Consider the following 27,231-nt stretch of genomic DNA (forward strand, 5'->3'; position numbering starts at 1 on the left):
TTCGACAGCCATCTTTGAAACACCTCTCGGGCATGCAAGCACAGCTCCTATCTCTTTGAATGGGGAAACATCAAATTCTTCAAGCTTATGAATAAATTTCATATTTGAAATCATCAATGAAATCTGACAACAATGGTCACATAAATGTTGTTTATTTTGCTCAAATAGTGTTAAAAAAAGCTTATTTTTCAGGCTAGACCAGCCAGTGCACATGCGCAGTCTTAATAATAATTTAAAAAAAAAATAAGTTGAATTGTCAGGTTCACTTAACTTATTTTTTTAAATTAAATAAAAAGTACCCCATGTACAATGTATACTGCTGTATTTTTAATGTTGTGGGTCTATATCTCTGCTGGAGGTCCTGGACATCTTGTTTAGACACATGGCATTACTGATTCTATCAAATACCAACAGATAAAAAATCAATAAGTGACTGACTTTGTTAGAAATCTTATAATGGGCCGTGTTCGGATCTTCCAACCGGACAATGATCCAAAAAACCCCCCTTAAAAACCACTAAGCACAAAACTAAGCTTCTGCTATGGCCATTTCAGTTCCCTGACCTGCACCCTACAGAAAATGAGTGAGGTGAACCGAAGAGAAGAAGCACCAACATGGAGCTGGAAATCTGAAGGATCTGGAGTGATTCTGGATGAAGGAATGGTCTCTGATCTCTTATCAGGATTAACAATGCAGATTTATTTCCACAGCCTTCTTTGATCATATTTACCAAGGGTACCAACAATTTTGACCACGTGTGTATAATTAATGCATTAATTTCATTGACAAAATGACACAGTTGCTCTAATAGTATTATTGCATATTCTATCTTTACATTTTAATAAATGTTTTAACGTTATATTTTAATTTGTGGTTTATATGAGTGCAGAAAAGGTATGCATGCTCTTTACTTCACATTATATTTTTTATTATTTTTATGTCAGTTTTTGCCCTTTTTACGTAAGATGGAATCCATGGAATTAGGGATCAAATCCGATTGTATGTGGGTTAATAGTGTGAATAGTGAATAACAATGAGACTACAGTAGGCGCCATTCAATACTATTTTCACTGGCAGTTAGCAGCCTCTCTATCTTTCTCTGTCAGTCTCCTTCCTTTGACCAGATTCAAAGATTACTGACAGTAAGCATGCCTGCCTTGCACTTCAGCTACACAATCACACTCTTGCTGGGTTCGTCTCCATCCCTGTATGAGCTTTGTGCAATGCAGAGTCACTGGAGTGTCTGAAGCACAGGTGGAAGCCACAGCACCAGATGTTCACCCTGATAACAGTTTTTTTTTTTTCATCCCATATTTACCGCCTCACTTCTTGTATCTCATGCATTGTGTGTTGCAATCTATGTGCAATGTGTTTTTAAAAGGGATGGCATGGCCAGTGTCAGGCCATATGTGAAGATCTGTGGCATTAATTCGATCATAAATTATTAATGGAGCTGCCCAGAATGGCGTCTCTGTCCCCGCTGTGTTATATGGTGCTAATGATCCTGATTCAATACTTGTCCCTCAGGTCTGCGCAAAGAAGTGTTATTACAAATCTTACCTTGTGCTGCTTGTATAAAAATTTTTTCTAAATGTATGCCACAGTGACAGTTTTAAGAAAAAAATAAATAAATAAAAACACTAGATGGGTTTATCTACGATCTTCATCTCCCCGGCTAGAATATTGATTTCTACAGCTTGCTTCCAGGTATCTAAGTGCCTTAGGAGCATGTAACCGCAATCTCTGCTAAAACTGCTTTTGTGCTGCTGGTAAGAGGTCTACAGACTTTATAAAGAGAGTGAATAACACCACTGCAAAATACACTGTATGGCCAAAAGTACATGAACAACAACTTGTAATTTACAATTCTGACAAGACCCCTTCCTATTTAATGCACAGCACTCAAAATTAATTAATAATAAATAAAAAAAACTAAATAACCTTTGACTGTTTATATTTATATATACCAGAGGTGACCAAACCTTTTAATATGAAGGGCCAAAAGTTAAAGGGATAATCCACCCCAAAATGAAAAGTTTGTCATTAATCACTTACCCCCATGTCGTTCCAAACAACGTAAAATCTTCGTTTGTCTTTGGAACACAATTTAAGATTTTACGGGTCGTTTGGAATGACATGGGGGTAAGTGATTAATGACAACATTTTCATTTTGGGATGGAGTAACCTTTTAATGTTACAATGTTAATGTAAAAGTTGTAATATTATATCCAATTATATTAAAAATGTTAATAACAGATTTTAGTTTTTTATGCAATAATGCAATAATACAAATTCAACGCAAAAAGAAACAAACAAAAAAAAAAGTTTACTTAGTGTGTGTGTGTATATGATATATAGATATGTGTGTGTGTGTGTTCATATATTCTACAGTTTCTGGGAATGAAATTAATACTTTTATTTAGCAAGGATGTGATAAATTGATCAAAAGTGACTGCAAAGACTTGACAAAAGATTTCTATTTTAAATAAATGTTGTAAAATGCTGTACTTCACTTTCTGTTCATCAAAGAATCACAACAAAATGTACTGTTTCTACAAAAATATTAAGCAGAGCAAATGTTGAACAACTTCAGGATAAAAAAAGAAAGAAATATTATTAGAACAAGATGAACATAGAGGCAAAATAAGTCTACGTTGGCAATGATAAAAGCTTTAGTGGGTAAATTACCACAGTATATAGCTAGGTTGCTGACATACTGCACAAATATTTATAATACCAGATCAACAGATAAACTTTTACTTAAGATGCCGTTTTTTCATACAGAGATAGGTCATTCTGCTTTTTCTCATTATGCTCTGTATGTGTGGAATGAGTTTCAAGGTGTTACATGTCTGTTTCTGTTTAGTTCTCTTTTGCCCTTATTTGGTTCGTCCTCTTCTTGTTTCCTGTCATTAGTTAATCATCGTTCATCCTCATCACCTGTGTTATATTAATTATCTTGTTTCCTCGTTTGGTCGATCCCTTTATAAGTCCTGAGTTCTCCCCTTGTCTTTTGTCAGATCTCGAGTTAAAGTAATGTAAAGTATGTTGATGCTATTTAATAAAGAATACTCCTTTTCGTTTACTCCTTCATCGTGCGCTCATTCCTACAACACCATACGCATAACAGAAGGTATGTTACATATGGAATCTGTACCATCTCTTGCTACGTTTAAAAAATATTTTAAAGTCTGTTTATATAGAACAGTGTACATGTTTTAATAACTGACTAGGATTTGCATGTTTTTTTCTAGAAAATTATGTTTTACGTTTGTCCATTGTGTGGTGATGTCTATTTCTTTGTAAATGTGTCCTTTGCTGCCCATCTTGACCAGGACTCCCTGGTAGAAGAGATATTGTATCTCAATGGGACCTTCCTGGTTAAATAAATAAAAATAAAATAATAAAGAATAGATGGATTAAACTGCAGAATTTGAATTAGGAATTTCAAAGACAGATTCCTCCTGAGACAGAAGAAGAGTATTACTCTCCTCCCAGACTCCAACAGGCTAGTGAGTTTTACCTCATTTTACCTCTTCAAATTACCAGATAACCCTGTCCAATTGCAACTTGCAGACATATTAATGTCTGGCATAAAGCAGGAGGGGGAAAGGCTTGGCAGTGCCTCAGTGCTTTCTTCCAGTTGTTAAGTGCTTATCCTGCAGGCTTTAAGTCAGATTTATTTTCTGATTATGTGCAACTATATGCAAGCCATTGTTGCCACCTGCCATTCTAAGAAACTGTTATCATTGTTGACTACTATGATCACTTTAAAAGTGAAGGAACCAGAAAATAAATGAAACTGAACCAGAAATAAGTTATTTTTTTTTTACTTTTAATAAATAAAACTGATTTAAAATAACAATTTTTAATATTAACATTTAAAAACTAAAATATATATGTAAATCTTTATGTACTATATAAATATGAGACCATGAACCACAAAATCAGTCATAAGGGTCAGTTTTGTGAAATTTAATTTATACAGCACCTGGAAGATGAATGAATAAATAAGCTTTTCATTGATGTATGGTTTGTTAGGATAGGACAATATTTGGCCGAGATACAACCATCTGGAATCTGAGGGTGCAAAAAAAATTAAATCTAAATATTGAGAAAATTGCCTTTAAAATGTCTAAATTAAGTCCTTAGCAATGCATATTGCTAACCAAAAATTAAGTTGTAGTATATTTTTGGTAGGAAATTTACAAAATATCTTCATGGAACATGATCTTTACTTAATATTCTAATGATTTTTGGCATACAATCAACTATTGCTACAAATATACCTGTGCTACTTATGACTTGTGAACCAGGGTCACATATATTATACATATATATATGATATTGCCAAAAGTATTGGGTCACCCCCTTTTAATGAACATGTTTGACTACTTTAGTAATTTCTATGAGTACAAATCTTAATGTTTAAGCATATAATGATATTCTAGGGAATTGTGTGCTTCTAATGTTATAGCAACAGTTTGGACAGGACCCTTTTCTATTCTAACATGACAGTGCCTCTGTGTATAAGGCACGGTTCAAAAAGAAATGATTGATTGAGTCAGTGTGGAAGAACTTGACTGGTCTGTAGAAAGCCAAGTCCTGATCCCAGCTGAACACCTCTGGTGTGACTTTAAATGCAGACCTTGAGCCAAAAACTCATCACCAAACACCAATGACTTGTATAGACACTATAAGGACAAAAGTGTTGGGGTTGAACAGAAACTTTTCTTTAGAACAGAAAAAGGCACTAACAAAACTGTTGCAACAAAGATAGAAGCATAATTCACGTATTTAAAAACTGTATTTCCATCTCTGTTGCAACAGTTTTGAAAGTGTCTAAAATGACTGTAACCATATAACAAGTCATTGGTGTTTGGTGATGAGTTTTTGAATATGAGTTTTGTCTCATATTCATCTTTTAATCATATTTGTAAATGTCTTGACTCCACAGCCAACAGAGCAATTTTGTTTTTACTGTTCCAATACTTTTGGAGGGCACTGCATATATATATATATATATATATAAGTCATGTGTTGAATAATTTGATGAATGACTTTCAGATTCATCTTTTCTGATTACTTTTGTATGTTATCAATATACTTTTCCATAGCTACTTTAATTCTATTTTCCATCCTCTGTAAAGGGAAAGTTTGGTTGTCCGATTGAAGTGAATTTTAGAATAACTCCGTCATGCAAAACCCTTTCATCACTTTGATGGGTGACGCAGATACATCCGTTATTTTCATCATGTGAATCAATGTCTGTACACACAGCCAGTTTTCTCTCACTGAGTCATCACTGCACTGCATTCATCTTTTCTTGCGTCATCCACTCATATTTGAGAATAAAGACAGGAATTGGGCAAGTGGTCAAAGACTCATGCCTCGGAATTGTGTTTTCAGTTGGCTTCATTCTGTGCCACTGGATTTCCTGAAGACAAATGTGAACTTAAGTCATGTCAGAGAACATCAGCGTGTAGGTCTGCTGTGATTAGAAGCCTGCTCTGAATCGCCTGGATTTACACTGATGGAAGGATTAACATGAAAACAGGGAGATGGGATTTTTCAAAGTACATAAATCCCACAATAATCCCATCCCACAGCATTCCCTCCCACGTCCAAACACACAAGTACACACAGGTACAGCTCCGCATCACTTTCACAAATAGGGGTCGCATGAGCAAACAGCACTGGGTGAGAAAATATGTGCAGACATGGAGTAAAGAGGAAGTGTGAGGAAGCGAAAAACTGCAAAAGGAAAAGAAAGACAAACTCAGAAAATCAGGTGTCAGAAGCAGCACCAGGTAAGTAAGGGAAGTCACTTAAATGGAAATCTATCCTGAGATATCTATTTAAAAGTAGACTATACCACGGATTTCTGCAGCATGGAAAGAAGTTAAAAATATACATGCACATTATAAAACAATTGTAAGGGAAAAATTATTTCTAAAATCACAGAAATAAAGCTACAAAACAAGGTCATGCAACTAGACCTGGATGATATAACAACAAAAAAATTTTTTTTTTTTTTTTTATTTCCCTATATTCTGTACTAAAATACACCTACTGGCCCAAAAAAAAAAAAACATTATTTATTGAAAAAATAGCAATATTCAGAATTCTGCTTAATTTTATATTACCAAAAGAATCAACATGAACAAATTGTGAATATTCAATCTATCCCCCAAATCGTTTTCAATTCCTGTCATTCTTTCTTGCAGTTTTACCAATCTTTTTTTTTTTCTAAATCAGCTATATTCATGACATCTTAGTTTCCAGACAGTAAGTTCTCATCAGCAAGCAGCAGTGCTTTATGAGAAACTTGACTCATCTGAGGGAACATCCATCATAACAGAGCCACTTGTTATGAATCATTACAGAAAACACTACCACAGAGTTGATGTGGGATGCAGCCATGCGCCACACTGCTGATTATTACCTCTCTGACTGCCACTTTCCATGTGACAAATCAATACATGGGAAACTCTATTGATCAGGAAGCTACATTCCAGTGTATTCATGGCCTGAAAGAACCAGACAAGATGAGCTTCTCATTGAACTACGAAATAGGTGAGAGGTCTTGGAAAATAGATTTCATTTTCTGTTGTGTTCTAAATCACTATTGAAATTCCTCAACCGACAGTCAGCCGCGGCTGATGAACATCCTTCGCACTCCAGTGTGCACATATGCAGGCAGAGATGTAACCATAGTGATATGCATCTTTGCTTAAGACCACACACTCAGACAAGACATGACATCTGACCACAGTGACAAAAGCAAATCCTAATCCTTATGTAAAAAAACGCTCACTGATCACTTAAAATGAAAGGATGTTTGTTTTGTCTATTTACAAGTGGGTCTTAAGCAGAGCTGCACACTACAGAGCCGTAGTTCACCGACAAGCTACACAATTCACACTCAGAATCGCAGATGAATCGCCTGCGATATTGAACGTGATATTGCATAGCTTCTCAGTGAAATAAGGCTCTGTGTATTAAATGCCGCTCCATTTGAAAACAGGTGATTGAGATTTATTAATAATCACAGAACCGGCTTTACTTACGAGATGCGCATGACAATCGCATGCGATATATCAAGCAGGCCTAGTCTGAAGTCACTGTGAAACTTACTCTGAATTTTGAGAGCTAAGAAGTCTAACAGTACTGTAGCGATGATTGATTAAAATGCTGCTTAAATTGTGGTCACAGCAAAATTTTGGCAAAACCAGATGAATTTTACAAAAGGTCAATTTTTCTTTTATAATTACTGTACATCTAGTGAATTTTACACAAAAGTAACTTTAAAACCAAGTATCTTTCTGTTGGTCAAAACAAAAAATTGCATACTGTTTTTATCTCATAATTCTATGAGTATATGTATCACAATTCTGGCTTTTTTCTTGCATTTCTGAGATTATATAATGACATTCTGACCCCCCCCCCCCCACACTATTCTGAGGGAAAAACTCAATTACTAAAATATGCACTCCATATTAACTGCCATATTAAAACTACATTTTGAGACATAAACTTGGAATTGAGAGAAAAAAGTCTTTATCTCACAATTCCAATTTGTCCAATTTGTGATATACAAAGTTGTAATTATCTTTTTTATATATATAATGCACAGAAAAACAACAACAAATGATGACTTGTCCTTTAAAAATGTTCAATGAGCCAATTTGCATATTTTTGAAGGGGCTGAGAATTCTAACAAAGAACATTTCTGAATGACAGGATGAATGAACTTGCAAGAATACAAGTAACTTCATTGGTTCATTTCTTTATGAAATGAAACAATGGTCTGAACTGAATGATGTCAGATGACAAGGATTTAACAAGAGTGCACTAGTAAAAAGCAATGAGAAACCCCATTAACAGTGCATCTTACAGGTGATGCAGGCCATGCACCATGTCTAAAAGCCTCTGTGATCACACACTCTTATGGCATCAAAAGAATTGACCGCATGACCTTCAAACACAGAAGCCAGACCGTATCCATCATCGAATTTAGCCTCAAAATAAATAGCTTTAAGGATTTACGGTTCTTCAGCATCCACAATAAAGCCTTGTATAGCCTCACTGCAACATGATGATAAATTGATGTGCATAAATCATACACGACATACAATGCAAAACATGCCCCTCTTGAGATAAGCAAAACCATTTAAAGAGCAAAAACTAAAATTAAGCAAAAAATAAGATCTGCCAGTTGGTTAAGCAAAATGACTTAAGAAGCCTAAATCGTCAGTAAAAACAAAATTATATATATATATATATATATCTGAAGAATGAATGCTGTATCAGATGCCGGTAATCACGATCACTCAGTCAATTTCTCTCTCATAATACTCATAATACTATACATAATACACTGCTTTTACAACAGTAATACAATAAGCTTTTAATGAAGCAACTCAATGTTCCTTCCTTAGTTCTAACGTGCCGTTTTGGAATTAGTAGCGGCGGCTTGGGCTCAGCTGTTAAACTGTGAATTGAATTTAATTGAAACGTTTATTTCGAACATGTAAATAAATAAGGTAAAACAAAACAAAAACAATACAACACAATACAAAATAATTTTAACTTATACATGTTCAAAAAGGAGTCAACTTAAAAACTGTCAACTTTAGATTTGAATCCGTGGAAAGAAGTAGTTCTGCACAAAAGAGGGCTTTTAAAGACACTCTGTTGTTTTGTTTCCTAATGTATTTACACACTAACGCCATCGAACTGTTGCATAAACACAATATCACAATTCTTGAAGATGGCTGAGGACACAGCTGCTCGGATTGAGTTGGGCAGGTCATTTCACCAGGAGGGAACATTTAATGTAAAAGTCTGTGAAAGTGATTTTGTGTCTGGGATGGCACAATAATGCACCGTTCACTTGCAGAACTTAAGCTTCTAGAGGGCACATAAGTCTGAGGTAATTAATTTAGGTAAAGGGGCGCAGAGCAAGTGGTGGTTTTGTAGGCAAACATCAATGCCTTGAATTTTATGCGAGCAGCTATTGGTAGCCAGTGCAAATTGATAAACAGAGGTGTGACGTCCATTCTTTTAGGCTCATTTAAAAATTAATCTTGCTGCCGCATTCTGGATTAATTGTAAAGGTTTGATAGAACTGGCTGGAAGACCTGCCAAGAGAGCATTGCAATAGTCCAGCCTGGACAGAACAAGAGCTTGAAAAAGGAGTTGTGAAGCATGCTCCAAAAGAAAGGGCCTGATCATCTTGATGTTGAATAAAGCAAATCTGTAGGACTGGCCAGTTTTACCAATGTGGTCTGAGAAATTCAGCTGATCATCAATCATGACTCCAAGGTTTCTGGCTGTTTTTGAAGGAGTTATGGTTGATGTGCCTAACTGTACGGTGAAATTATATATAAATATATTCCATCCATCCATCCATCCATCCATCCATCCATCCAATCCATCCAATCCATCCATCCATCCATCCATCCATCCATAATATATGAAGAGTTAATTTGTAAAAACAGACAACTTTTCTCAGAAATCATGTTTCTTCATTGTGCATTCCAATTAATCTCAATCAAACTGCAGTTGAGTTATTTTGACTAGGTTACTAGGTTAGTTACAGCTAACTAACACAATAAAACCTGATAACATAATAAAAAACATGTTTTTTGAAAATAAAAAAACAAAGTTATGATTTTGCAAATAAACTCTTCATATTATTGTTTTATATATATATATATATATATATATATATATATATAACAATCTAAAAATGAGACAATTAAAAATTATTTAAAGTGAAACAAAAAAGAAAATAATTTACTCTCACATCTTATCAAATTTCAAAGGTTGTCAAACGTCAAACCAGACTGCACTATTATGATCAAATAAAATAAGCAATCTATCTTCAACAGTAAGATGAAGATACAGATGGAGAAAAATGTTTGGAATTGACTGCAAAAAAAAAACACAAATCCCTCTAGGTACAGGTCTTAACGTACAGAGAGAGAAAAGGCTTTGGAATGGATTGCCAAAAGAAAAAACTTCCCTCTAGTTACAGATGTCTTGTTAATTACTGTTCTAATGTTTAATAATAGGAATTAAAATAAAATCACTCCAGGGTAGTCGTTAATGACTTTAATATCCTCATTTATAGTGGAAAAATACAGTTGTATAAATGATGATTTCCTTTTATGAATGATCAAAGTTTCCGAAGACTCTAAGCTCAATAGCGCTTAATAAGAGAGAGGATGTCTACATACTGAGGAAATACTGAATATATAATTTTGATTATATCTTTTCCATTCTCTTCAATCTCCTCATCTCAGCAGTAAACTGACAGGAGGCTGACACTTTTCTAGACAGAAGAGGCTCACAGTTGATTGAGGTGTGTGGAGTGGTATTGATAAAGTACAAGGACAGCTCATCTAAGTACTTTAAAAAGCTCAGGATGGCATCTTAAATGAACTGGCAGAAAGCAGATGGGCCCTATATGATGCTGACCCCAGGAATTATGAGCTTACCAGGCAGGATATTGACAGTTCTCTAGCAGGCGCTGTCAATAGTCAGGCCACCCTCCTCTTCCAATCTCCAATGACTTTCATCAGCAATCATGAGCTCATAGCCTACAGGCTCACATATACCGCTCAACTTAATTAACTAACAATCAGGGTCACTGGAAAATTAGGAATTTTGAACTTTGTAAGGTCAATGTGAGTCTCACTAAATGTTTAGATAAGGCATTTCTCAAAACACTCTTCTTTACTGTAATTCTTATTTACCTATGAAACTATTTAATATTTAACAATTAAATCATTTGAATAAAAATTAAAAAAAGGTATGTCAATTCTCAAACTGCTAAGTTAAAGAAAACAAAGTCAAAATCATAATGTTCATTTTAAGACTACATAAAACATCTAAAACAGTGCACGATGTAAAATTAATTAAGCAAATTTCATATTTATTGACACCATGGTTAAACAACTTTCTAAGCTGCAGAAATCACTTTATAATTGTTATAAACTGCTTGTCTGTATAGTGTACCAAAGACAGCTGACCTAAATCCTTAGTTTAAAGCAGGGGTGTCTAGACTCGGTCCTGGAGGGCCGGTGTCCTGCAGAGTTTAGCTCCAAGCCTAATCAAACACACCTGAACCAGCTAATCAAGGTCTTATAAGTATACTTGAAACATCCAGGCAGGTGTGTTGAGGCAAGTTGGAGCTAAACTCTGCAGGACATCGGTCCTCCAGGACTGAGTATGGACACCCCTGGTTTAAAGCATCTGCCCCTTCGCTCTGTTATTGTAAAAGACTAATAACTGTAAAAAATTATAGTGATTTTAACAGTAAACGACTGTAAAAATGCTTCAGTAAAAACCTATTAACTGGTTAACGGTAAGTTTCCTTACTATATACGGTGAAAAACTATAATGGACATTTCATGTAATATTATGGTAAAATAGTTTTTTTTTTTTTATTTTTTTTTTTTTAGTTTTTTTTTTTATAATTTACAGTGAAAAAAAACCTAATTGGCATTCTCTGAATTTCCGGTTACGTTTCACATTTGATGTTTATTCATTGAAATAACAGTCTCTTCTTAACTTTTCTTACCAGTTCTGTTCATTAGGGTTGTTTGTTACATCTGATGTTGTTAAATGAATGTTTCTTGCATTATTTCAGTATCATGTTGAACCATGATGGTGTTTAGTACATATGTGAATGATATTGTCCTTTGGTTCATCATGTGACTTTCTCACCACCACCTGTTTTTGGTGGTTATAAGTGTATTACAAAGGTACTAAACAGAGTTCAGTACTTCAATAGGTTGGTAATGAAATACGGCTTTTTAATGCAAATTTAAGTTAAATCCATAAACCCTCAAATGTTGTTAACGTATTTTTTACTGTCAAAATTCTGGCAACAACAGCTGCCAGTTTTTTACCGTAAATTTTACAGATTTGTTTTTTATTTTTTTTTACAGTCTGACTTGAGAAGATTATTTCTTTCTATCAAATCTAAATTGCTTTTATTAAATTAAATGTATGCACATTTCTGCCTCAGGGTAAACTGAAAAGGTAATATAGGGCCACAAATGAGAGAGATAACATCATATTGCGAGAAATAAAGTCACAGTATTAAGATATGGAAATAAAGTCTCATATAAAGTTTTCAAGATAAAACCCGCAGTTTCTTTTTCTTTTTAATCTAAGACATAAACAGGTTTTCATATTTTTATTTACTCCCCAATCAGACTCTTTTCTGCATTATCCTGACGGCTATCTTTCTGGATAGAGTCATTTCTGTGCTTCATTTCCCATAGGGCATTGAGGCATTGAGAAGTATAGGTCTGTCACCTCTTGTGCTGTTTGCACATGGAAATAATTGTCCCTTGAATGCACACTGCCTCAGATTCACTCTGGTCTGGAGAGAGAGCACTCGTGCTAATGCTTATCAACTGTTACAGGGCTCTAGGCTTGGAGCTGTGAGTGTGAAAGGCACAGACAGAGATTTTATTAGCCGTACCAGGAAAGATACTTCATAATTCCTTTGAGTTTTGACTAAGCACTTGAAAAAGCATGACATTACTGTTGAGGGAACTCAATCTCATTCTCACATGTTCTGTTATAGGGTTGTGATTACAGCACCACCTGATGGAGGCGAGGGCATATCCTAATGAGAATAGGATTATTGTTATAGAAGACTTTCTAAAGCAGAAACTTGTATCTGACCTTGTTGGGTTTAAAGTTAAACTCACCCAAGTAAGTCTCAGATTTCCTAAACGTACAGTTGAGCACGAATAAGTGTAATGGAATTTAGCTCTTAAGTTATTTTTTTTGCATTGTCCCTTTTTTCTTGAAATTTCACAAACTAGTGACAAGGTGACAGCCCGGCTACAGCTGTTGCCAAGCAGTCATGAGGAAATTTTTCTATCCTGTCTGGCTTTTAAGTAAAGCACATTGCTTTGCAGGACTACAGCAACAGACATTCACTTCATTACCAACACTGAACTAATATCTTAATAGCTGGCTGACAATTAGAGCATGGAATGTGGCGTTTTCATGTTTCCTGAAGCAATGAATGTGTCCTGAGTGACAGGCATGCTGAATGCAGCAAATTAATGAATTTCCATGGAAGGCTCAGTGTCTCTGGAAACTCATTAACATAAACTAATCATACAGATCGCATTCACCTGCCCGAGCTTCTAAAATCCCCTAAGTTTTGTGAGATACTTCAGAGATAAATAACATTTTGGATGATCATATAATCTTCCTGTTGTGATGGACTTCATGTACACTGTTGTTCAAAACTCTGAGACCACTAATGAAAATGCTTTTATTTTGCAGTCTGATTGAACATACTTGACGTGCATTCAGCAAGATTCTCCACAAACTGTCACCATAAAAGTCGAAAACTGACAATAAAGACAATAACTCGTTTGTCAGAGAAAGCATTTACAGCAGCATGAACTGATGCCAATATATGGATATACAACAACAATAAGAACAACTAAAATGTCCATTTAAATACCTGAATGTAAGTAAAAAAAAAAAAAAATCTTTTAGATATAAATCTTCCGATGTGTCAGAAATCCTTAATCTCATCTCCTTCGAAGTTTTCTTGAGTAAAACAGCTCCATATTTAACGAAGCACATAAATACCTGAACCAGAAGCATTAGATACCTGTTATATGGAAGTTTGTGCATAACCCCTATAGATGCCCTATAGATGTGTTGAAGAACACTTGTGTGAGGGGGTTAAGAGATTCCCACAATGCTAATTCAAATGTTCACAAGGACTTTTTATTGCTCACTAGATGAGGATGAAACTTCCTAGTGCACATGTGTTAAGTGCATGTGCTTACGCACACTATCAAAGAGTATAGTTTTAAAGGTTATGCGTTTGCGTCAAAACCAAAGTATACTTTAGCTGACACACTTCAGAAGGCAATGACACACTTGTGTAGGAAGATGTGACTGCATTCACATTCTTGCATAAAGTGTATTCTAGTCTAGACAATTTGAGTGGAAAGTTTTCCCCTTTTACTTTAATGACAGTAGCACTTGAGCTGCATGAACTTTACAAGTTCTTTACATGATCATGTTCTCCAACACTGATAATGGCCCAAAGAGCTTCAATCTAACCATCTTCACAAATTATTCAGGAATCTCATATTTTCAAAGTAGTCTAATGACCCAATTGTAGAGGTGAATACAGGTAACGAGAGGCACTTCATGATAATATGTGTGTAACACAAAAGATATTTTGATAAATGTTGGCAACTAAATAGATTTGTTTATAATTGACTTTCAGCCAAATAGAGACATTAATCAAAATATCATATTTTATGTTCCACTGTAAAATAAAATCAAACAGGTTTGGAACAATATGAGGTAGAGTAAATAATGGCCATTTGTTTTGTTTTTGGGTGAACGGACCCTTCAGTGGAAGAATATATATGTAACAATACCGGATTATGCTTAATGTCCTACTACACCTGTGTTCATTTGGGAAAGTAGCTTAAGAAGTTCCACAAAAATCTCACAAAGGAGTTGTGCGTGTCCTCATCCGGTTTCACTCTGGGCTGAAGTTTTAGCGCCTGTTTCATCCTTGACAAGCCGGAGAACTGTGACTTGAGAAACTCTCTACCAAAGGTGAAGCCTGTGGGATTTTTTGAGAGAGCGTGCAGAGGAAGAGGAAGAATGTAGGTGTCTTTGCCACTATTTAGCATGCGAACCCCCTCACCCGCCCCTTATGGTACAATTTCCTGTGAATAAACCTGCTGTGAGATGCAAACAAACAGATAAATAATGAAAAGCTCAAAGAACCAGTGGGCCAAAGAAGTCACGATTCATAGTCAGTCAAAGAGAGTAAAAATATCCCTCTGGTTTCTATTTCTCCCTTCCTCCTGTGTGAGGGATATTTTTAGCAACTCAAGACGCGTTTCATTGAGGCGGCAGACCCACTCATCTGTGGCTGAGCGCACGTGAGGCTGTGGCACATGTAGCGATGAGGAAGAGAGAGGAGGGGAGACGGATCAAGTGTGCATCCAGAGCTGAATCACCAGCTACAGCATCACTTGGCTTTAAACAAATCCAAATGCTTTTGCAAGTTACACTCACATCCGTCATTCACAAGAAAACACCAGAAACGTGGTTACATACACAAAATTGACTCACTTTGGTACAACAGCAGTAGGTCAAACAGTAGTCGATGCAAGTTAGTTTTTTGTGGTCTTTAAAGGGCTCATGAATTGAGAAACCAAATTTTCCTTGATCTTTGATTTATATAAGGGGTCATTGTACTATAAAAACATCCTTTAAGTGTGAAAATGTAAAACTTTCGTATTAGTCTAAAAACTGCTCATATTGAAGCTAAGCTGCTAAAACAATATCAAATTATGACATCATATAGTGTGCCGAAAGAATGCCTCCGCAGAAGAAGATCAATCCCTACTTTAACATCACTGCCTCATCAGCAGTGGAAAAACACAGCCTTTGCATTGCCTTCGTTCTGATCCTAACATTAGGAAAGAGAGATTGAACTTTAATGTTTTGGCTTCACTTTTCAGAACGTGTGGAGCACACTTGGTTTAAACACTAATATAATGTAATAATTCCCTCACAACCTGCTAACTACCTTACAAACACATACAGAATAAATATAAATTAAGATGATTAATTGCTACGATGCTGCAGGCTGTTGTGTCCTTGGCATTTGAGGTGCAGGTTCGTTGACTTCTGATTCGGGATCAGACACTGGCTCAAACATGCTGAATTTCACCAGCTGCCATTTCATTTATCCATTTCTTAAAAGTACCATAGAATGGAAAACTGTATTTACCTTGGCATAGTTGAATAATAACAATTCTGTACATGGAAATTACATACCTTGAGCCTCAAACACCATTGTTTCCTCCTTCTTATGTATATCTCGTGAATGCAAAAGACCACTGAAAAATAGGCGAATCAGAACATAACACCGACTGTGACGTTACAGTCGGGATCACTAATTTGTACGCCCCCAACATTTGCATATACCCGCCCATGTTCTATGCCAGCCACCAGCCGAACCTGCACAGCCGAATCATCAGAAGTTCTGCAGGTGTTGTGAAGAAACAATCGAAGACAACAGAGAAAATGGCAGATCATGGAAATAAATGTTATGTTCCAGGCTGTGCAGGGGATGTGAAGTGCAGGGAAGGGTTGGTGTCTGTATTCACAAAGGCACAGAAAGGAAATAATGCATTCTAGTAAAATAACGCGAGCCACTAAAGGGTCATGGTAGCTGCTTGCTAGCGCTAGCCTATTACATTACAGTACATAAGATTTCACTTACCACATAAACAGAGTAAAGAGAGATGACTGAGGATGATGGCAAATTATTTACAGATCCTGAGCACCACTGACAAGCATCTGATCTTGTAAAATGTGTGGTAAGTACTGCTGCTCTATAGTATAAACAGAGTTTGTGCAATCATAAATCTCGAACGTGAAAGTGAAACTAAAAAACGATCATATACCTTCTTTGTAGATATCAGAGACCAATTTAAAATATTGCATCAACGCATTCTATGGCACCTTTTAAACATTAATATGCAAAGCTGTTAGCCAATCATAGCAGTGGGCTTTTACTTCTGAGTCTAGAAGGCACCACGCCCATCCAAACGGAATATTTAGAGGAGGGGTGAAAAACTGGACAGACAATAGTCTAATATTTATAAATTACAATTATTTTATTTATTTATTTATAATGTAAATCGTTTTAGTTTTATAAGTAGATCTTAGTACAAAAAGAAAAAAAAAGAATCATGACCCCTTTAAAGCAAAAGCGTTGTTTTTCCTTTGTTTGTTTGTTTTCAGCCAAAGGTCAATTTTGAGATTATGGCCTTATTTTGCTTCTATTACTTGTCTTCTTTCAGCCTAATGGAAAGAAAACATTAAAAAATGTATTTTATTACTCATAATGTAGATGTAATTTTTTTATTCACCACGGAATAAAAAAAAAATCTTTTGAAAATTTTGTACAAGTTATAGTACAAATATGTACATTTATAGACAAATCTGAACATTTTGATCCAGTGTTCAGATTTCTCTTCTGGAAATGTATATAATTTAATTAGACAATCCCTAATTTGCACATTTAAGCATTTCAGAAAATCTGCAATACAAGACAATTGTCTTAATGCACTCTGATTAATAGGTGGAGAAAGTATAGTGATATCTGTTAAGTACATATATGTTTTTAATCACCAGTAGTGTTTTGCCTTAAGATGATCTGAAAGAATTCAAACACCAGGGGCTCGTTCTTCGTACGTTGCTTAAAACATCCGAGATCAAATGAGACATCCGAGATGATTTCATCGTGCTAATCATGATCCGGCTAATTGGATTCTTCGAACACACCTGTTGTTTATGATTAGTATCGCTGGATTGAGTTATCTGAGATAATTGCGCGTTCATGCGTTGGTTTAAAAGGGGATATGTATCGATAGTAGAAACAATGATTAGCAACGCTGTTATTGGATGTTCAGCATGGCCAAAGAACGTGCCCAGTTTTTCTCCCAAGCAGAACAAGAGCTTTTAATGGAAGGTTATGCCGAATTTGAGTCTTTAATTAAAACGACAGGAAACACCTCAAAGTCTGCAAAAGCCAGGAGAGAGGGCTGGCAAAAAGTAGCAGACAAATAGGCTAAATGAGCTTTCAATTCTCTTAGTACACTGTAAAATTATTTGTTGCTGCATTAAATGAAGTATAATCCAAATGGCTGGTACAGTCATTTCAACCATTTGTGAAAGTGAAGACTTCTACACTTTTAGTTAATATAAAATGTTGCCATGAGTTATTGATCACATTATATTTTTTACAGTGTAGTTAATTGTAATTAAAAAAAAAAAAATTCCCTCTTTTGTGCAGTTTTACATAATACACCAACACTTTTACCTGTTCCCACACTGTAAAAAATGGCTGTGAAATCTACAGTTATTTACTGTAGATTTCACAGTAACATTACTGTATAAGATTTTTACAGTAGAATATTGTAAAGTTTACAGTAAGACCGTAAAAATCACAGTAGTCCAAACATTACAGTTGAAATCACAGTAGTCAAATCATTACTGTAAAAAAATCACAATTTAGCCACTACAGTACTGTAAATAGTAAAGTAAACTACTGTAATAATTTTCCTTTTTTTTATCATATCTTTCTTTGTACCCCTTTCACATGGACGGCCCCAGATTATTGTTGTTCAGAATTCATTACCGGAATATGATAAATACTCGATGGTGAGCTTTAAGTAAAAGTGTAATATTAATAAATTAAAATGTGTCATGTAACTTGTACTCTGATGCACCTGCTGCAGGAGCTTTCTATTCCATACAATATATTTTTTATTCTTTTTTTTTATTCTTATTTTTTATTTCAGATTCCAATAATATTTTTTTGTTTGTTTGTTTTGTGACTGTAAATGGGTGTTTGGGTGTAAATGGGTGTTAAAAGGGCAATAAAATATTTGATAAGCCTTATCTTAAACTTTTCCAAAGTCTCCCCTGACATGGTCTAACAATATAGGCTTCATAAACGCATAATTTTTTGAGATGTCATCCTCAGATTTGAAATGAAGCATGACCATTGGTTATAAGTTGCAATAGTATATTCACATAATTATGTATATTAATATTAAAATATTAATATTTTTATATATTTAATAAATATATTCTTAATATTTGTTGTTTTTATTTTTGAGCTTATATATCTCAATATTAATAACATCTGATTCATTTTGAGTTTTGAACTTGAGCCAAAACTCTCAAGCTTTCTAAGGTTTTGTGTCTATTCAGAATGACTTTTATTTTGGGTATAGGCTATGTCATGTGCATTACTTGCCAAAATTGGGGCTGTCTGGTTAACTCATAAATACGTACCATGGGATTTTTATTTTACAAAAATCAGTGTTATATATTTTTTTCTTCGGAAGCAGGAGAGATAAACGTACAAGTTTCCAGAGCTGTTTCTGAGCTGCAGGGCGAAATCAAAGCGCCGGCAGAGTGGGCGGGGTTTACCCAGTCTAGACAGTTCTAGAATCTGTGGGAAAAAAGCGCGAAAGAAGCAGCACTTGAATTTCTGACTCGTCGTCAGTGACAAAAAAGGTCCGTTAATTCTCAGATTTACGTTTCTTTACACACGGCTTTGTCTTGTGGTTGTATTTATTTTGTTTTCGTCTTTGTGTTGATTTCTTTAACTTTTTGCCTGAGGAATTCAGCGAAAACGTTTCCGTGAGAGCTCCGACGGAGACGTTTTTACAGCCTTTAACGTTCATGTATTTTTATGCTCTTTATCTGCCGGAGTTTCCATCTTGGAATCGCGGATCCTTCACCTACTGTTTATCGGGACTTCCAGAAAATCAGTAAGTAAATTTACTATCACTAAGTTAAGTACTACGAGCAAAAAAAAAAAACTTCAGTGCCGAAAGCCACATGTATAAGTTACAGCTAACGTTAGAGCTAGCTGCTATGAGTATAACCAGTTAGCTTGCCATCAAAATTAATTACTCATGCAAGCACTGTAATTTCACCACAGCTTCAATTACTGCATTTGTTCGTCATTTGAGCATACACAGAAATGAAGTCCGTTTGAAGTCCAAATAAATGCAGTTTATATAACGTTATATAACATATATAATTTATATACGTTACTTTGACGTAGTTCCCAGCTCAATCCGAACAATTATAGTTAAAAAGTATATAAATTATATATATTTTTAGAAAATGACCGATCATTTCACTAGATAAAAGCCTAATCCTCAGCTGGGATCCTGCACAGCCCGTTGAAGCACTTCAAAGACCTTTGAAACTGCATTTATTTGGACTTCAAAACGTTGGTTACAATTGAAGTGTTTTCCTACAAAAACGTAATTTCTCTTCCACTGAGGAAAGAAAGACATTGATATCTTGGATGGCATTGGGGTGAGTAAATTATTAGGAAATTTTCATTTTGAGGTGAACTAATCCTTTAATCATGCACTGCTTCGAAGATATGTATGCTCAATTTATGTGGAGAAAATCTTTTATAGAATGTATTGCTATGAAATATAATTTTTGTGATGACTATTGTCTTTACTAAGGAGAGACAATCCTGACTGCAAAAAAATGGATGCTGTCGATCGAGGGGAGGGTCGAAATCCCACTTGGTGCTCACATGGCGGACTTCACCACTGCCTTGGCCGCTCTCTTCGCCTGTTACTATGTATTCAACCTAGAGTATCAGGTGGAAGCCAGCACAACACTGGAGTTTGTTCAGAGGTATTTTTTATCTTAAATAGTTTGATTGCAGTGTTAAAGCAAATTGACAATTGAAAAGCTGTTCAAAATCATCTTCTCCCTTTAAAATTAGGGGTGTGAACCGACACTGGTCTCACGGTTCGGTTCGATTACGATTATCATGTCATCGATTCAGTTCAATTCGATATCACAATGCATCGCGATGCACCGCATTCTCAATTTAACATTTTTCTTCAAAAGTGATGTGTGTGCTCGCCTGTTCAAACAGTGACATTCCAGTTGGGAGTAAAGTTTGTGCCATTAAGAAAAGGAAAATCTGTCATATAAATTTTGTTTTAAAGAAATGTTCATTTAAAAAGCAGCGCTCATTAATCAGTGTATTATGTTACCATTAAAGATGCGCGCATCAACCATCGCCGAGTCCGCTGTTGAAGGTGACGATCATCCATTTATAATCACGCATAACAACACAGAATAATTGTAATTTGACCATCGGGTGTGGATACTTAAGTCAGAGAAAATTATTGGGGTGGGTGGATGATTTATTTTTGGCTACGGATTCGGCGTTGGAGCTCATCCGTGCATCTCTAAAAGCAGTCAGACTCTGCCAGGTGTTAACAGCTTGCGGTGCAAACGGCTAATGTGGTTTATCAAGTTAGTGGTATTACCTCCTGCATATTCTATTTGTGCGTGACATGAGCGCACACAGCGCGTCTTCTGCAGGTCGTGCTTACCAGGTTGTTCATAAAAGCCGAAATGTGCCCAGATGTAGGCTTTAAAAGTAGTTGGAGCATCTTTAATTACTCGCACTCGCATCTCGCCTCCCTCTGCCATTGTATGCTACTGCGACAAAGCACGTACGCGACAAATGCCGTCAGAAAGCGTCAGTACATTATAATCGGTTATGGTCTATTACTGAACCGATACCGAATCGTCCTCGTCTGCATCGCGATGCATCGTAGAAACGATAAATTTTTATTTTAAACTTAACGGATTAGTTCACCTCAAAATGAAAATTTCTTAATAATTTACTCACCCCAATGCCATCCAAGATATCCATGTCTTTCTTTCTTCAGTGGAAAATAAGTTAAGTTTTTTGAGGAAACAATAGCAACCAACTGAGTTGGTTGCCATTGAAGTCCATTATATGAAGGAAAAAATCCTGAAATGTTTTCCTCAAACTTATTTTCCATTGAAGAAAGAAAGACATTGATATCTTGGATGTCATTGGGGTGAGTAAATTATTAGGACATTTTCATTTTGGGGTGAACTAATCCTTCCTCTGATTCATAGGTGTGATTGGCAAAGGACAAAAAAGCAGGAAATATAAGGCACACCTGTCATGACGTGGCCACAGCACGTGTGATTATCCTGGTAGTTAGGACATCGCATAAGATTTGTCAACACAGAAAACATTTAATCACTGGATAGGTTTTGTTCGTTTATTTAAAGTGTGGTTTATGTCAGATGAATGTGCGGAACGCTTTTCAGAGAAGACAAGGCAACGTTATTTTAGTACAATTCACACCCAGCAGTAATTCAGGGGAAAAGAAATCTCTGAATGCTTAACGTGAAACTTTGGTCTTCGACCTATCATCGTGTCAATTCTCAATTGATTTTTTTATTGGTAATATAAATTTTTATTTATATGCACGAAGAAGGGAGGGAGAGCAAGACAGTTTGAAGACTGTGAGAGTGCGCGGACGGAGGAGGCGCTCTCTCTCTCTCTGCTCGTTCTCTCATACCCCTTTTCCACCTAAGCAGTTCCTGGGCTGGTTCGGAGCCAGAGCCTAGTTTCGAACCGGTTCTTTGTTTTTCGACAGCCAAAGAACCAGCTCCGAACCAGTAAAAGCGGTTCGTAATTAGCACCAAAACATTGCTGGGCTAGAAGGAAGAACCGCTTGCGTCAGGGGCTGGGGGCGGGGTTACCGTGACCAACAAGACGAACAGAAACTTGAACCGCCATATTTGAAATAGCAGCTAAACGCTAACACGTTTGATTCGCCGTGTTTGGATGCCGATGTAGGTTCGCAAAGCCATGAACATCAAATAGCACCGCAACGTCCGCCATTGCTGATAGTTTGTTTAGGCTTGTTTGGGGTGAGTAGAGAGATCGGCACTGCGCAGACCGTTCGGTGCGAGTCATATCGGGGTGCTGCGGGAGTGACTGGAAAGCAGACGGCTCTTTATGCTTTTGGGTCGCTCTCACCGTGCTTTAGTGTGTTGAGTTTCGATCAATCGATCTGCGTGGCGCTGATGTACATCGAACAAGCCTGTTGTGCTGTGCTAGTGAACCGAAACATGAAACGTATTCAGTGACGTAAGAGCTGGCTCTGTATTGGCTCTTAGCATGTGGAAAAGCAACCGGTTCTTAAAGGGTTCGCCAGTCGAACTAACTAAGAACCAGCTATAGCACTGGCTCTGAACTAGCACCTGGAACTGCTTAGGTGGAAAAGGGGTATCAGTAACATGCGCGGGTTCCTGTCAGAATTGGCGCAGCAGTCAGTCATCTACTCATCACTCACCGATCAAATAAGGCTTTCCACTTATCACTCCACGCCAGTTCTGTTACTGAAGAATCCAACACGAGACAACGATATGGCGCAACTAAACTGTTACATGATTGGCTGGTAGCGTGTTACTCCCTACGTTGCTAGGTTACCAGAGAGTGAGTGCCTTTGTTCATGCAACCAAACTTGCTTCGCAACCTCTGGTTTCTTCTGACGAAGAAAAAAATAAAATATGGAACGTTTTATCAAACGCATTTTTTATTGATATTGATTACATGTCTATCGCGATACATATTGTTAATGTTTTATCGCCCAGCCCTGTTGTGTAAAGTATCTGAGTATCTAAATTGTGTAGGTTGAAGCCTCCTTACAACTTGAATGCTTTAGGAGGACTGTTGAGCATGTACACACTATTTTCCTTTTTACATAAAACCTTTTGGGAGAAATTGAGAGGACCCAATGCGGAGATGTCTGGGGAATATGATTTGTCCTGAAAAAACAAACAAGGAGAGTGGTTTATGTCCTGTAAACAGTTGTGATTTGCTAACCAGTTACTCATTACTTACTTACTTAGGCCTGTTACTCCAAGGAGCATAGCCCACTGACAATATCTCTCCACTTCATTCTGTTCTGTGCCAGCTTCTCCAGATCTTGCCAGCTCTTTCCATCTCAGCTGTGACACTCCTCCTCCAGGTGTTTCTTGGTCTCCCTCTACCACGTTTACCCTGTGGGTTCCACTGTAGGGCTTTGTGTCATGGAATTATTCATTTTACACAATGTGTGCCCAATCCATCCCCTTTTTCGTTTCTTTATTTCCACTTCTATCTCAGGCTGCTTTGCTCTACTCCACAGCTCTTAATTCTTCATTTTTTTTCAGGCCATCTGATGTTAAGAATATGTCTTAGGCAGTGGTTGAAGAATTGTAGCTTGTTCAGGAGGTTATTTGTTGTTTTCCACATCTCAGATCTTTAAAGGAGTATGGTATTAATGCTTGAGTCGAATAGCCGTAGTTTGGTCTTGAGTGTGATGTTACGTGCTCTTCATTTGGGCCCCATCATGCCAAATGCAGCTCTTGCCTTGCCTATTCTCCTCTTTACATGCCTTTTTGATCCGCAATCACTTGCTACCTACATGGAGTTGACTTCCTTTAGTGGTTGGTGGTTAACCATCAAGCTAACTGCTGTTGAGATGTGAAATGCCTCTGTCAGCTGTCCTTTATGTATGATTCTACATTGCTCACTGCACTTACAGTTATTCATTAATGTGTACATATTGTCCCATACCCTAACTCCTATACTCATTTTCATAGGTTTTTAGTCAGGATTAATCCTGACTCCAACAAGTGCACTGCCAAGGAGCAGATGAGCAAGACGACTGGGAGAGTGGTGAAGCGGAAGACTTCATACATGAACCCCCATGTAATCTCCTTCATCAGGGACTTCACGGAGTTCTATTTGCTAACTGACTAGATACAGGTGAGGCTCTGATAATAGCTTTAATAATAATTATAATATAATTAATAATATAGGTATACGTGGGTATAATATAATTAATCATAATTTGATAATAATAATAATAATTATTAGGGATACACCGATACCGGTATCGATATCAGGTCGATACTGAGCTCAATGTACTCGTAAAAATGATTTTTGTACTCCGATACCAACAACCGATACCAGGCGTGTAAATAGTGTTTGTGTTTAGAAAACGCGTGAGCTGGTCGAGCGCATCCCTTTAACCAGACGTCATTGGAAAGTTTGTAGTTCAGTCAGATGTAAATGGCAAAGAAAGTCAAACAAGACATAATGTAGCTTATCTTAACTGACGAGAGAGAGAGACTTGTTGATTGGACAATTTTTATGATGTAGGCCGAAAATGAGCTTCCCCTCTTTGAAAGACCAGCAGCTGCCACTGATGTCGAGCATTCATAGATTTTTTTATTTTTTCCCTGAATTACCGCTGGGTGTGAATTGTGCTAAAAAAAACGTTGCCTTATGTACTCTGAAAATTGTTCCGCATCAGCTGAAATAAAAACACTTTCAATAAACAAACAAAACTATCCAGTGATGAAATGTTTCCTGTGTTGACAAAAATGTTGTGCAATGTCCTAAACTCCCGTGATAATAAAACGCGTGCCATAGTCCGCTAATGACGCATCCGATTCTCGAACTAATGACTCCTTTGAACCGATTACATTTAATGAATGGTTAAAACAACTGATCTGTCCAACACTGAACTCACGAGACATCTGAATCGGTGTATAACAAATTGGTAACACTTTACAATATGGTTCCATTTATTAAACTCTAGTTAACTACATTAGTTAACATTAACTATTAATAAACTGCACTTCTACAACATTTATTAATCTTTCTAAATGTTAATTTCACCATTTACTAGTAGCCTACATTATTTAAATAAAAAGTTGTATTTGTTAAAAGAACACTCCACTTTTTTTGGAAATAGGCTCATTTTACAACTCCCCCAGAGTTAAACAGTTGAGTTTTACCGTTTTCGAAATCATTCAGCCGATCTAATGTTTTCTTCTTTAATTTCAGGGCTCCAACTACGATTCTAGGTCTCCAAGGTCAGGGCATGCAAGAGGCCATAGACCTTTGTCAAGTGGCAGGGGAAGTTTATTTTCCTTTCTGTTTTAAATGTTCATGCAAATGTTAAATATTTAATTTTTTAATGTTCAATGTTTTATTTTATTTCAATATTGCCATAGTGTTATTTATTGGTTTTTAGAATGTGGTAATAATCAGTTATTTGCACGGCTTCAAAGTAGTAAAAAAAAAATTATTGTATCAATTTGCATTATTGTTCCGTCATAGCAACCAGTCATGTGGAACTAGTGAATGAACTAGTAACAGTTTGCTCTGTGACTTTACAAAACTTGTAATGAAATAGCCTAGTTTTGTAAAAAAATTTCTTCAGTCGTAAATTAAATTTAGCAACAGTAGAATAAGCGGGATAATAGACTTCACGCCATTAGACTATCCAAAGTTAACACACTCCGCTGGGCGTTGTGGCCGCATTACAAACATAGAATGTGCGTTAACTTTGGATGGTATAATGGCATGTTGTCCAATGTCCATTATCCCTTTATGTTGTACCTGTTTTGTCATTCCTGTTCACCAAATGTTTTTAAATAAATAACTGTTAACAATTTTCTTATTGTCTGCAGTTGATTGCAATGTTTTAGAATATGGGTGATTCTTTTAATGATGACTAATATTAAATCAGAGTGATACAGTATTTACATTGTACAGTGCGAAACTGAATTTACAGTGATTAACTCTTATCTACTGTTTATAGTACTGTATTGCATACAATGCATAAAAAAGTGCTTAACTGTTTTTTGTATGTAAATGCAATTGAAATCACAGTATTTATTTTTTTCTTCTACAGTAAAACAAACAATACTGTAAATACAACTAAAATCACAGTGTTTAATTGTTTTTTATTTTACAGTGAATACACAAAATACTGTAAATGTAAGTACAGTACCCTTACTGTAAAACGTATTCACAGTAACTTACTGGCAACAATTAGCCAGTAAGTTACTGTAAATACAACTAAAATCACAGTATTTAATTGTTTTTGATTTCACAGTGTATACATAAAATACTGTAAATGGAAGTACAGTACCTTTACTGTAAAACGTATTCACAGTAACTTACTGGCAACAATTAGCCGGTAAGTTACTGTAAATACAACTAAAATCACAGTATTTAATTGTTTTTGATTTCACAGTGTATACATAAAATACTGTAAATGGAAGTACAGTACCTTTACTGTAAAAAGTATTCACAGTAACTTACTGGCTAATTGTTGCCAGTAAGTTACTGTAAATTTTACAGTAAATTTTTTACAGTGCAAGCAAGTGGTGGCTGAAGCATATGCAGTAAGTTGTGTACTTTTTCTAACTTGTATAAAGGGAAGAGAGTGCAACACTTTGGAATACCCATTTATTTCCATTACACAGGACAGTGAAGAAACCCTCTCAGATGACTGTCCTTTGGAGGAAGAACCTGTAAGTGCATAAATAACTTTACACTAATTTGTATATACTTGTGTACCTATTCTTTCTGTCTGCAATATGAGTTGCAGGAGTCCACACCTAGAGAAAGGCCTACAGAAAGGCTTGCAGAAGAGTCTGCACAAATAACTGATACAGAGGTGGACAGTGTTGTACTTTTACTTTTTACTTTTGTTGCATGAGGCATGTTTTGACCCTTTTTTTTCTTTCACAAAATGACACAGGGTGACATCCGTTCCCTATATAAACGGCATTTTCAACAAAAAAATTGAGTATTTAGACCTGAAAAAAGGAACTAAGCATATTTGTCTTGTCTTTTATTTTACACATTCAAAAATGGTGCTCCACAATTCTGTCCCGTGCAGCTCTGCCACCAGATTGGTCCAAGTGCACTGGCTGGAGGTCATCATCAGGCTGCAC

The 27,231-nt window shown here is 36.2% G+C and overlaps 1 protein-coding gene across 1 annotated transcript; it reads left to right on the plus strand.

Moving 5' to 3' along the window:
* Positions 1-19,046: 19,046 nt before the first annotated feature.
* Positions 19,047-26,198, plus strand: LOC306852082 (uncharacterized protein). Its single transcript, XM_079388700.1, has 4 exons — positions 19,047-19,382; positions 20,100-20,277; positions 24,076-24,241; positions 25,328-26,198. The coding sequence occupies exons 1-3, from the start codon at positions 19,304-19,306 to the stop codon at positions 24,233-24,235; spliced, it is 417 nt and encodes a 138-aa protein (XP_079244826.1). The 5' UTR covers positions 19,047-19,303; the 3' UTR covers positions 24,236-24,241; positions 25,328-26,198.
* Positions 26,199-27,231: the final 1,033 nt, after the last annotated feature.

The sequence above is a fragment of the Barbus barbus genome, assembly GCF_936440315.1.
Source record: "Barbus barbus genome assembly, chromosome: 32".
Classification (NCBI taxonomy): Eukaryota; Metazoa; Chordata; class Actinopteri; order Cypriniformes; family Cyprinidae; genus Barbus; species Barbus barbus.

Bases quoted from the DNA above. Each gene is read 5' to 3' on its own strand.
- LOC306852082 (XM_079388700.1), top strand. From the start codon at position 19,304: ATGCTCTTTATCTGCCGGAGTTTCCATCTTGGAATCGCGGATCCTTCA. The intron at 19,383-20,099 runs GTAAGTAAATTT...GTCTTTACTAAG, and splicing joins TCGGGACTTCCAGAAAATCA to GAGAGACAATCCTGACTGCA. The intron at 20,278-24,075 runs GTATTTTTTATC...TCATTTTCATAG, and splicing joins ACACTGGAGTTTGTTCAGAG to GTTTTTAGTCAGGATTAATC.